The sequence below is a fragment of the Typopeltis vanoorti genome, chromosome 16 (genome assembly GCF_054136105.1).
Source record: "Typopeltis vanoorti isolate ZY-2024b chromosome 16, IOZ_Tvanoo_1.0, whole genome shotgun sequence".
NCBI classification, from domain to species: Eukaryota; Metazoa; Arthropoda; class Arachnida; order Uropygi; family Thelyphonidae; genus Typopeltis; species Typopeltis vanoorti.
Window position 1 is genome coordinate 3,996,659 of NC_143564.1, and position 14,220 is coordinate 4,010,878.

General features: G+C 38.6%; 1 protein-coding gene across 7 annotated transcripts in view; it reads left to right on the forward strand.

Moving 5' to 3' along the window:
- Window positions 1–14,220, forward strand: part of Ppox (protoporphyrinogen oxidase) — a 339,913-nt gene that overhangs the window by 275,647 nt on the left and 50,046 nt on the right. For all 7 annotated transcript variants that reach the window (XM_090405976.1, XM_090405978.1, XM_090405974.1 and 4 more), the window contains one exon: window positions 8,975–9,088. In XM_090405976.1, coding sequence (XP_090262102.1) covers window positions 8,975–9,088 — 114 coding nt within the window. The remainder of the gene's footprint in view (window positions 1–8,974; window positions 9,089–14,220) is intronic.

Consider the following 14,220-nt stretch of genomic DNA (forward strand, 5'->3'; position numbering starts at 1 on the left):
TACAAGACAGTGTTCAAACCAGTTTTAACTTATGGAACTGAGAGCCTGGTCAGAAGTAAAACACTTGACCAAAGACTATAGACCGCGGATATGAGAGTTCTGAGAAAGATTAGAGGCGTGAACAGATGTCATCAATGGCAATATCATATTAAAAACGAGGATATTAGGAAAGAACTTGACGTTGTCAGCATCCAGGAATGCGTTAGCAGAGCTAATATCAGATAGTATGGTCACCTAAGCAGGATGGGTGAGGAAAGATTAGCAAAACAAATGTTCTCTGCCAGGTTGGCAGCAAAACGACCCAGAGGAAGGCCAAGATATAGGTGGATTGATACGGTACAAAGTGCCTTAGACGATAGAAATATAAGATCTAATAATGTTGGAGTCTTGACAAGTAACAGACTGATTTGGAGGAAAATTATAGATAGGAAGTTTGTAATGATATATTTTTTTCATGTAGTACTATCATATCCTGTACACCCCTTATGGGTACATAGCAGGAATTTGATGATGATGATGATGATTTCACGATTGTTTTTTTGTCATGATTTTTTTTTCTAAGTTGACACATCTGTTCATAAGCATCCATGTGAAATTGCAAGTCACACTATCAGGTAGTTTGTTTTATACAGCTGTCTGAAGCAAAAGTATTGTCTTTATCCCTTAAAATGGATAAAATTGAGTATTGTGTGGTTATAAAATTCTTTGTAATACAAGGTTTAATACCAAAAGAAATTCATTCGAAGTTCATAAAAGTTTATGGGCACTCTTCTCCTTCATTTTCGACAATTAAGAAATGAGCTGCTGAGTTTAAATGTGGCCGTACCAGCCTTGATGATGATCCACATAAAGGACGTCCAAAAAGTGTAACAACACCAGAAGTCATTGATCAAGTGCACGATATGGTATTGGATCGGTGAGTCAAAGTGCGTGAAATTGCTGAGACTATAGGCATTTCAAAAGAACGTGTAGAATATATGTATGAAGAATTGCAAATGAAAAAGCTTTGCAAAATATAGGTGCCGCCCTTGCTCACAACAGATCAAAAATGCACTTACATGAAAATCTCTGAACAGTGCTTGGAGCATTTCAACAAGAATAAAACTGATTTTGTGCATTGATTTATTACTATGGATGAGACTTGGACTCACCATTACACACCAGAATCCGAACAACAGAAAAATGCAAGATCTCATATGTGACAGTTCCACATATCAAATTATACATCGAGACCCTACGATGTCTCAAAAGAAAAAGGTCCGAAATGTCCGAGTGACATCATGGCCCAAAGAAATCATCAGGAATATAAAACCAATTCATGTTAAACCACCCCGTATTTATGGATTACCAAAAATCCACAAAACTAATATTCCCCTACGCCTCATAGTTGATAGCATAGATAGTCCCACATATAAACTGGCCCGGCATTTAGCCAAGTCGCTTGCCCCCCTTACTGGCAACTCCTCTACTTTTGTAAAAAATTCAATCCATTTCAAAACACTGGTTAAAAATCTAATCCTAAAAGATTCAGACATAATGTTAGTTTCGATGTCACCTCCTTATTTACCAACGTGCCACTTATAGACACTCTTGATTTAATCAAGTTTAAATTTCCCCCAGATATTTTTGAATTATTTCAATTTACCATGAATGCAGGTTACTTTACATGGGGGAGGGGAATTCTACAAACAGATTAATGGTACTGCTATGGGTTCCCCCCTCTCTCTCCCCCGTTAGCAAATTTTTACATGGAACACTTTGAAAACAAAGTTCTTACCACAGCTAAATACAAGCCACAAGTGTGGTTACGCTATGTAGATGATGTGTTTGCCATCTGGCCCCATGGACAAGACACTTTGGATGCTTTTGTCACCTACCTAAACAGCCAACACCCCAAAATTCACTTCACAGTAAACAAAGAATCAAATAACTGTTTACCATTTCTTGACACATTAGTCACCCGCCTTTCAGATGGTTCACTATCGTTTTCTATTTACAGAAAGCCTACACACACAGGAAGATACCTACATAAACAATCACATCATCATCCAGTCTAACAGTACGGCATTTTAAAAACACTTACACACAGAGCCAGAGCCATTTGTTCTAACGATACAGCTCTGACCACTGAACTCCAATACCTGCGCCATACGTTCTTAGCCAACGGCTACAATCCCTACAAAATAGATAAAATACTACATAGGCCCATTACTCTGCCCTCCCCTAATACACAAAAATACAACATGATTTCTATTCCCTATATCAGAGATACATCGGAAAAGATAGCCAAAGTATTGTTGAAACATGGCCTTCGCACCACTTTGAAACCTCATGTCAAGCTGGCAACTCTGATCCGCTCGCCTAAGGATAAACTTCACCCTTTAGCACACCCAGGAGTGTATGAAGTTCCGTATGACTGTGATTTGGCCTATTATGGGCAAACAGGAAGATCAGTGAACATCCGCCTGGAAGAACATGAAAGATACATTCGCTACTATTACTATGGCAAATCGGGACTGGCAGACCACGCTTTGACACTCCTTCACACAGGATTAGATGGAGGAAAACGAATGTGCTATTTAGGAGTCGTTATAGATCTGAAAGATTATTTTTTGAGTCGGCAATGGCGTTGAAGAATTCTCCCAACCTTAACAAATGTGGTTGCATTAATTTGCGAAAAATTTGGGAGACGGTTATCCTAAGAAAAACTCCTGGATAACTGCTGTTTTTTTTTTTTTTTTTTTTTTTTCCCTCGTTAGAGGGCGCCAAAAAATAGGACTTTAGATCTTTTGTCTTTTGCAATTATATTGTTTCACTCGCTCACTGTCGCGTTTACATGTGTGTTGTGCTCTGATGATGCTGAGTTGAAAATCAGCGAAATATAAGCGTTAATAAAACATCTTTGTTGTTAAAAGTGTGTGTGTGGTGTTGTTAATACCGTGAAAAATAAGTCATGAATAACCATCAACACCTAAGCTTATCTGTTAGATTGTTTGGTGCTAAAGAAGACAAAGTCGGTTCCATCAGCAGGAAAGTCATGGCAGTTGGTGTTTTGGGATGCTAAAGGCATTTTGCTTATTAATTATGTTGAAAAGGGTAAAACAATAAGTGAGGAATATTATTTTGATCTTTTAACCAGATTAGATGAAAAAATTTGTGAAAAAAGACCCAGTTTGCAGAAGAAAAAAATCATCTTTCATGAGGACAATGCACCTGCCCCCAAAGGTGTTTTGGCAATGGGAAAATTAATGGATCTGCACCATGAATTGTTGGATCATCCACCCTATTCCCAAGATTTGGCTCTCTCTGACTTCTGTCTCTTCCCAAAACTAAAACTCTTCCTAACTGATCAGTGTTTTTCTTCAAATCAAATTCGAATTATTATTATTATTATTACCACGGGCTACTCCAGGAGTCCTTAGACTCATCGAGGGAGGCCCTAAACATCATGTTCACACAGCTGTTCAACATTCTCACAGTATCTATCATACCTTGCCTTGAACTCGCTCACTGTCATAGCACCCACAACAGACTCTGGCAGCTTATTCCACTCATTTACCACTCTAAAAGTAAAGAACCCAGCTCTAACACCCCTGCTAACCACGCTCTTGCCCAGCTTCCATGGGTGTCCCCTAGTTCTCCCACCACCAGTCCTGATCTCAAAAATATCCTCTGAATTAATCCTATAGAATCCTTTTAGCAATTTGAATGTCTCAATCATATCTCCCCTTTTCCGCCTATCAACTAGTTTCTGCAACCCACAAATCTTCAACCTGTTCTCATATGGTTCATTCCATAGACCTGCTATCATCTTAGTCACTCACCTCTGGATCCTCTCAACCTCCTCCCCATCAAGAAGGAACCGAGGTGACCAAATCTGGGCACAGTAGTCGAGATGAGGTCTTATCAAGGCTCGGTACAGAGGTACAATAACTTGTTTTTCTCTGCTCGTCAAGGTATTTTTCAACAACCAAGTGAGTTGATGAGCTGATTTAGCTACTTTCGCAATGTGCCCCCTAAACTTCATCTCCCTATCCACCAACACTCCCAAGTCCCTGGCCTCATCAATCTCTTGGAGTACAGTTCCACCAATGTGGTATACTGCTGCTAATCTTTTCACTCCAAAATGCATAACCTTACATTTTGTCACATTAAATTGACATCCATTCTCCTTAGTCCAGAACTCCAATCTATCTAAGTCATCTTGCAAGACTTTGACATCTTCTGCATTCACTATCGCCCTACCCAACTTTGCATCATCAGCGAACAAATGAACTGTCCCACTTAGACCCTTCCCTATATCGTTAATGAACGGATTAAACAGCAGTGGTCCAAGAACAGAACCCTGTGGCACACCACTAGTCACAGGCCGTTTTTTGGACTCTACTCCTGAATAAACTACTCTTTGATATCTCTCCATCAACCACCCAGCTATCCATCTCACCAACCCTAATCCATTCCCATATGTTGTAGTTTACGGATTAGAATTCCATGTGGTATCCTGTCAAACGCCTTTGCCAGGTCCAGCAGTATCACTGTAAACCCATTTCCCTTATCCAGTTCAGCCGTCACCTTGTTATAAAACTTGAGCAAGTTACCGAGGCATGATCTACCTTCACAAAGCCATGCTGTCCTTATTATGATTATGATTGCAGCTGTAGAGGGATATTTTACAGATCCTACTGAGAACCACTACAGGGATGGGATAATGGCAGCAGAGCATCACTGGAATAAATGTATTAGTGTTAAGGGTGATTATGTTGAAAAATAAAAATAATTTTTAAATTATAAATTCATTTTTTCATTGTTAGGGTGAGAATTTTTCAGTCCACCCTCATATTGAGGTCATCATCAGGAAAACATACATGTGTACAATATACACACTACATGCCGCTGCACTATACAAAAGTAAAATGAGTCTAAATGTTTGTTAATCATTTATCCTAGCATCACCTCTGGTCAGGAAAAAAAAAAAAAAATGGAACTGCGTTAAACAATTTCTACAGTCCTTTCATATTGAGATTTTCTTCTGTCTAGGGTTGTTCTGGTTGCTATATGAGTTGAAGATGGGTCATCTACATTATTGGAATAATTAATCCGTCATTTTTGTTCAGATTTGGATGATGTTTTATCATTTCACAAGCTTCTTTGAATTTTCTTTCAAACTAGGTTTTGGTGTGGTGTAAGGACATAGTGCCTTTCCAGTCAGTTCTGTGGCATGTTTGGAGTGTGTGGTCTGATAGGCCTCTTTTACAATAGTGGAGGTATTTAATGTGGCTTTTGTGTTTGTCTTTACTGATTGGGATGGTGTGACCTGTTTCCCCCCGATGTAAGGTAGGTTACAGTACATTGAATTTTGTAAACTGCTGGGTGGGTAAGTTATCTAAGAGGATCTTTGGAGAAGCTAAGTAAATTTCTAAATTTTGCTGAGGGTTTGAAAGTTGTCTTGGTGTATTTAAGCAGTATTCTATCAATTTTTTCTGAAATGCCCCTAATGTAGGATATGGCATTCTTGTAATCTTTTTTGCTTTTAATGACATTTTTATGGAGGATCTTGTGAACGGTTTATTTATTGTAGCCATTTTTTACAAATGTTTGGTTAATGATTTCAAATTCTTGGTTCAGAGCTTGTTCATTGGAGCAAATTGTTATATCTCTGTGTTTGAGTGTGCTGATGATCTAAATTATTATTATTATTATTATCCAGGCCTCCATGGAGTCAAAAGACTCATCATGGGAGGTCATTTTTAGGAAACACAAAGTTTATCATATCACTCCTTGAACCCATTGACCGTTCCCGCTCCAACCACTCTCTTAGGCAGTGCATTCTAAGGCTCAACCACCCTCCATGCAAAGAAACCACTCCTCACCCTCTTGCTCACAGCCACCTTTCATAACTTCCAGGGATGGCCTCTTGTCATTACTCTTTCCACCATTCCACCAAGTGAAAGAACTCTCTAGTATCTACCCTGTAACTGCCTCTCAACAATTTAAAAGGCTCGAATATATCACTTCTCCTTCTTTTATCCACCAAACTCTGCAGTTCACATTCCCTCAGCCAATCCTCATAACTAACATTGTACAGTCATGAAACTCTCTTTGTTATCTGCCTCTGTACCCTTTCCATAGTTAATGTATCCCCTTCAAATCCTGGGGACCAAATCTGAGAACAATAGTCTAAGTGTGGTCTGATCAGGGTCTTATACAACGGAATGATAACTCTTTTATCTATGCAGGTCAGCGTCCTTCTCATTATTGCAGCAATCCTCTGTGTTACCTTCACCACCTTTGCAATATGTCCCTTGAATTTTAGATTTCTATCAATCATCAACCCCAGATCTCTTGTCACCCCTACTTCCTCCAGTTTAACTCTTCCCATAGAGTATGCAGCGTCCCATCAATGTGTCCCAAACCTCAAGACCATACATTTTGCTGCATTAAACTGACACCCCCCATTCATTTGCCTATCTGTCTAATATATTCAAATCATCTTGCAGGACTGCAACATCTGCACTATTATTGATAACCCTTCCCAGCTTCACATCATCTGCAAACAACTGAGTGTCCCCTTGCAATCCATTGACAATATCATTGATATAAAGGTTGAACAATACAGGTCCCATTACTGAGCCCCGTGGAACCCCACTTGTAACCTTCTGCTTCCTTGATATTGCCACACCATACACAACTCTCTGATACCTATCAGTCTGCCAATCTTGAATCCATTTGACTGACATAACATTTAAACCCGTGTGCTGCAACTTAAATATCAGCTTATTATGTGGCACCCAGTCAAACAAACCTTTGCAAAATTCAAAAAAATGGTAGTATATGCCTTTCCCTCATCAACTGCTCATGTTACTTTATTATAAAAAGAAGCAATCATATTACTAAAGCAAGAGTGCCCCTTAACAAATCCATGGTGATTCTGACAGATAACATTACCCTCATCTGCCCAACGCTGTATATAGTCCCTCACTAATTTCTCCAAGACCTTAACAACTACAGATGACACACAAACAGGCCTATAATTAGACACTTCCAGTTTGCTACCACCCTTATGCAGCAGTACTATCTTACCTTCCTTCCATTCCCTGGTTACCTTTCCTGCAGCCAGACTTTTATTGAAAAGCCAGGTCAATGGAGCTGTCAGTTCTTTAGCACATTCTCTCAAAACCAGTGGTGAAACATCCAGCATCCAGTCCAACAGCTTTACTGATATCCAGAGTACTCAGTATTTGGAACACACTCTCCAATTGCACCTCTAAACCCTGAACTTGCCCTATCCCTCTAGTATTAAACCTCCTTCAGGATGAAATAATCCCAAAAAGTGCTCATTGAACAACTCCACTATGTCCTCTGCATCAGTCACTCTATTCCCATTTTTATCCCACAATGTCATTCTTCCACTATCGTTTCTCCGCCTACTGGCCACATAGCTAAAAAATTCCCTAGGATTTTCTTTGGATCTCAGTGGCAATCTCTTCTCATATTCGAGTTTTGCCTTCCTTTCCATTCTGGTCACTCTCCTGGCCTGCGTCTTATATTCTTCGTGGATCTGTCCTCCACCCTTCTCCTTATATCTCTTCCATAATCTCTTTTTCAACTGCAGTACCTGTTTGATATTGTTTGTCATCCACTTTACACCAAATTGTGTCTGCTTCTTCACCTGTGGAATATAGCTTACTATTGCTGCTAACAAATATTCTTTCACAATTTCCCAAGCACTAATGATATCCTGGCCTTCCAATTCTGCCCTCCATGGAACTGCCCCTAGTTGATACCTAAGACTATTATAATCATCTGCCTTATAATTCCACATACGTTCCCTTTTCTTTGATAAACCTGCATGTCTGTTCATCTTCCAAGTCAAAACCACATGGTCACTCTCTCCAACTGGTGGGAGAGATGTCATCTCACTTATCAGCTCTTCTGATGCTATGACCAAATCCAAAACGCTTGAGCCTCTTGTTCCCTCTATTACATGCTGCCGAAGACATTTGTCCCTCAAGAATTCCAGAAATCCCCCCCCCCCCTTCTTACTACTTGCATTGTCCTCTTCCCAGCTTATAATGCTGTAGTTAAAATTCTTCCATAACAATCATTCTTCTATCTAATGAATCTAAATGATTAACAAACATTTAGATTCACTTTACTTTTGTATAGTGCAGTGGCATGTAGTTTGTATATTGTAGTATGTATGTTTTCCTGATGATGACCTCAATACTGATGTCGAAAAGTCGATTGTTACTTGCTTAATTGTTAAGTAATTATTCTAACACTTGTGTTGTATCTCGATAAATTCTTCCCTATGAATTGTGATTATGTGGCAAGTATATCACAAAATAAACATTTTGAAAAGAAATTTTGGTGGCTATCTTATATGCCTAATCAGCTTGTACACTGACATATATGGTCATTTTGAAATACTGGAAGATTTGAAATCTTCCAGTATTTCACCTCAATGACAAAGACACCTTTAGAAAGTATAATACGAAATTTCCCAGTGCTTTTTTTTTTTTTTTTTTTTTACTCAAATGCAGAGGCAATACAAAACTAAGTGAAACATGAATGCAAGACTAGAGTCCTCTTGATGGGGGGGGAGTGGGGCAACTTCTGTGTGCACTTGTATGAGGCTTTAGGTGTAAGCTGAAATTTTGAAGAATTAGTGTTTCTCATATATTTGGGAAGCTGGGCCAATTACAATACAGTACTTGAATTTGGAATTGAAGTGCTAGAAATAAAATAGATTAATGATAAAAGCAAACTGTTAAAGTAATGAAGCAGTGACCTAGAATTTTGCCTTTTTACATCTAGATGTTATATATATTAATTGAAATGGGATTATTTCAGGAAATTCTCTAATATAATAATTAAGATCCATTGATAATCATGATAATACAGTAATATAAAATATTTTCTGATGTAATTATGTATATGTATGAAATATTTCTTATATCATTTTTGCAACTAGGGTTTTGGATTTCTAGTCCCATCCTGTGAACATTCCAAAGTTCTTGGAATTGTATTTGATTCCTGTTGTTTTCCTGAACATGATGGACTTTATGAGGCTAAAACTAGGATAACTGTGAGTAAATATGAAAATTCTTATGTTCATATAGAACTCATTACTTTTTTATTTATATGTAGTCACTTTTATTTCTGGTAGAGTTCCACAAATAGTACAAATTCTGTTTCTTGGATTTCGTAACCACAATTCTGGGATAAATATTTCTATTCTATTTTGCCTGTAGGAATACTTTGTATGTAAACTGCGTGTATTCTCTTTGCCAGTTTGCTGATTGTGGGATGGAAAAAACTGAATTTCTGGGAGGAAAAACCTGCTCCTGCTGTATGAGACCAGCTACTCATCTTCAATTAAAAAGCACTCATGGATGTTCTTCACATCCTAGACAAGCAATTCAAACCCTGATTTCAACAAAAGGGCATTGTTGAAACCAACCAATCTTCAGAGGTTTACTGTATTTATATATATATTACATGGAAAAAAAGTCATTGGACAACATAGTGTGAGGAACAAACAGCTATGGTACCCAGCTTAATAAGATGTAGGACCTCTTTCACTGCAATGAGTGCAGTAATCTTACAAGGCATAATTTCCACAAGCATATGATGGCAATCAATGGGAATTTTGGACCATTCTTCCTGTAGGCATATAATGAGTCCTGAACTGTTGTGGGGCAGATGTCTCTTGATCTCACCCGATGCTTCAATTCAGTAGGGTTGAAATCAAGGCTCTGTGGAGACCAGTCAAGTGTGGTGACTTTCAATGTCCAAAAACTATGCAGTTATAGCATCAGCCTTATGACACAGTTCATCATTTTTCTGAACGAGACAATAGTCGGATCCATAGAAATGCCACAAAGTAGGAAGAATTGCATTATCCAGAAACCACTCTGGCAACACAGAGGTCCAAGGCCAAACCAGAAAAATCAAGACCATACTATCACACTGCCACCTTTGAATTTCATAGTTGGGAGTTATGCACTCTGGTAAGAGACATTCACTGGGCATCTGTCACACCCACACCTGTCTATCTGCTCGGTAGAGGATGTGGCATGATCCGTAGTCTCCATAACACAATTTCCCAGCTTCCACATCCTGTCCCACTGTACACACCCTTTGCACCACTGAATATGACACTGCATGTTGGTTCAGGTAATATAGGGCTTGCATATTGCAGTCCTACCATGGAAACCCATGTTGTGAGCCTCGGTTCTGAATGTTTTTGTGCAGATTTGTATTCCATTTGATGCCTGTAACTCCACATTCAATGTATCTGCAGACAAATGTAATTTTTACATATTATCCTTCATAACAATTTACTATCACTGCATTGTCCACTGCAGGTAGCACTTGCAATTGACTCTCTGTGCTTCCATTTCGGTGTGGTATTACTGATTGTTGACCTGGGATGGCCCAATTTGTCAACAGTTGCCAAAGAGATAGGCCTGAAACATGGCATTCTATCACAATGTTTCTTTCAAAACTGTTAGTTCCCTTCTTGCACTGACTTGGGCACATCATATTCCTCCAGTTTATATCAGCTACAAACATGTGCCTTGCCCATGGGGGTGTTTCTCAACTTCTTTCCATGCAGTATATATATTTTAAAACATAGATTTAATGACTTAATAACCGAGATAACTTATAAAGATTTTAATGAGAATAATACAACTAGTTTCGGCTTACAACAGCCTTCCTCAGGTATTCATAAAGGAAAAGAATAGTAATAAACATTGAAGTATCTAAAAAACTGGAAATTACAGGTAAAAATTGCCACACATAATTGATACATAAAAACCGTATAAAACGTATACGGTTTTTTCAACTTGAAAAAACGTATTTTTTCAAGTTGTTCTAACAGGTGTGCCATTGTTTATTCACAATGGCATGCCTGTTAGAACAACTTGAAAAAATACGTTTTTTATGTATCAATTACGTGTGGCAATTTTTACCTGTAATTTCCAGTTTTTTAGATACTTCAATGTTTATTACTATTCTTTTCCTTTATGAATACCTGAGGAAGGCTGTTATAAGCCGAAACCAGTTGTATTATTCTCATTAAAATCTTTATAAGCTGTCTCAGTTTTTAAGTTATTAAATCTATGTTTTAAAATGCATCACAACAACTGAGTAAAAACCTATGATCATATATATATATATATATATATATATATATATATATATATGTATGTATATATGTATATGTATGTATATATGTATATGTATGTATATTTATATATGTATGTATATATGTATATGTATGTATATTTATATATGTATGTATATATGTATATGTATGTATATTTATATATGTATGTATATATATATATATATGTATGTATATATATATATGTATGTGTATATATGTATGTGTATGTATATATATATATGTATGTATTATTATTATTATTATTATTACGGGCAACTCCAGGGAGTCATTGGACTCATCGAGGGAGGCCCCAAATCATATTCATCACAACTATTTGACATTCATACAGTATCTATCATACCTCGCCTTAAACTCATTCACTGTCACAGCATCCACCACAGACTCAGGGAGCGCATTCCACTCATTCACCACTCTAAAAGTAAAGAGCCCAGCTCTAACACCTTTACTAACCACACTTTTGCCCAGTTTCCATGGATGTCCCCTAGTCCTCCCACAACCAGCCCTGTTCTCAAAAATATCTTCTGAATCAATTTTATAGAAACCCTTCAGTAATTTGAATGTCTCAATCATATCTCCCCTCCTCCGCCTATCAACCAATTTTTGCAACCCACAAATCCTCAACCTGTTCTCATACGGTTCATTCCACAGACCTGCTATCATCTTGGTCACTCGCCTCTGGATCCTCTCCACCTCCTCCCCATCAAGAAGAAACCTAGGTGACCAAATCTGAGCACAGTAGTCTAGATGGGGTCTTATCAAGGCTCGATACAGAGGAACAATAACCTGCTTGTCTCTGCTTGTCATCGTATTCTTCAGCAACCAAGTGATTTGATGAGCTGTTTTGGTCACTTTTGCAATGTGTCCCCTAAATTTCAATTCCTTATCTACCAACACTCCTAAATCTCGTGCCTCATCAAATTCCTGGAGCACGGTTCCACCAATGCAGTAAACTGCCGCCAATCTTTTCACCCCAAAATGCATAACCTTACATTTTGCCACATTAAACTGACATCCATTTTCCTTAGCCCAGACCTCCAATCTATCCAAATCATCCTGCAAAATTTTGACGTCATCTGCATTCACTATTGCCCTACCCAACTTCGCATCATCCGCAAACAAATGAACTGTTCCTCTCAGATCATTTCCTATATCATTTATGAACAAATTAAACAGCAGTGGTCCAAGAACAGATCCTTGTGGCACACCACTAGTCACAGGCCGTCTTGTGGACTCTTCTCCCGAGTAAACCACTCTCTGATATCTCTCCGTCAACCACCCTCCTATCCATCTCACCAACCCTATGTCCATTCCCATATGCTGCAATTTACTGATTAGAATTCCATGTGGAATCCTGTCAAAGGCCTTAGCAAGGTCCAGTAGAATCACTGTAAACCCATTACCCTTATCCAGTTCAGCCGTCACTGTGTTATAATACGTGAGCAAGTTACTGAGGCATGACCTACCCTTCACAAAACCATGCTGTCCCCGATACAGTATCCCATTTTCTTCTATCCAATCTTGTATTTTCCTCTTGACTATTTTTTCTAAAACCTTGACAATGATTCCTGATATGCTAATCGGTCGGTAATTTACTACAGAAGTCTTGGAACCACCTTTATGCAGTGGAACTATTTTCCCCTCTTTCCACCCGCTCGGGACTAACCCAGACCCGAGACTCAAATTAAACAAAATGGTCAAGGGTACTGACAATTCTTTAGCTGCTTCTCGTACAACACGAGCTGGTATACCATCCAATCCCACAGATGTATTGACATTGAGGTTATGCAATAGACTACTCACCTCCACTTCATTAACCACAATTCCCGTATAATTTACTGGTTTATTCGTTTCTGCAATGTCACCACCTGGATGATATACTTTTGCAAAGTGCTCACTCAGTAACTCAACTATCTCAACTGATTCAGTTACCTCCCTACCATCGGCATTCTTTAAAATCAATCTGCCATGTACATTTTTCCTTTTACTTGCTACATATCTAAAAAACTGTTTAGGATTCTCTTTAGCCTGCATGGCCAATGTTCTTTCGTAATCCTTTTTTGCTTTTCTTACCACATTCGTCACCCTTCTGGCCTGTGCTTTATACCGTTCATGTGCCTGCCGGTCACCCTTCTCCTTAAATTCCCTCCATAGTTGTTTCTTTTTTTGCAACTCAAGCTTAATGGTGTTATTCATCCATTTAACCCCTACTTGATTTATTATTCGGACTCTAGGTATACAGTCAGCCATTGCTTCTTGCAAGCACTTCTTAACTACCTCCCATGCACTATCAACTTCTAGTCCTTGCAGTTGTACATGCCATAGCACTGAACCAATCAAACTCCTAAGCTTGTCATACTTTCCAGCCCGATAATTCCACATGTACCCTGTCTTAATTGAAAATTCTACACCTTTAGCCACCTCCCAAGTTAAGACCCTATGATCACTCTCACCGATTGGTGGCAATGTGGTCATATTTGTTACAGCCAAATCCTCAGATCTAATTACTAGGTCAAGTACTCTCTGACCCCTAGTATTTTCCATTACATGCTGTCGCAGATAGTTATCCCTTAATAACCGCATAAAATCTAGTTCCTTCCTCCCGTGTGTCTTCTCCTCACTCCAATCAATGCGACCATAGTTGAAATCTCCCATAATAATCACCCTCCTTCCACCCATTTCTTCTATTTGCTTGTGCATACTGTCACCACCATCTTTTCCATCACCTGGTCTATAGCAGCACCCAATTGTATATTTAGTTCTGCTAGCCACAATCTCACACCAAATGGCCTCAAATGTGCTATTTTCTCTATCCTGCAATTCAACTTCTATTCTCCTAGGCTGGAGCTCATCAGCTATCATCAACAATACTCCTCCCCCCATTTTATTCTCGCTGTCATTCCTGAACACACTATACCCATCACATTCAATCCCACTAGTTATATCATCTACAGTCAGCCATGTTTCACTAATACCTATAACCTGTGGTCTGGAAGTGCCAACCATGGCCAAAAACTCTTCCTTCT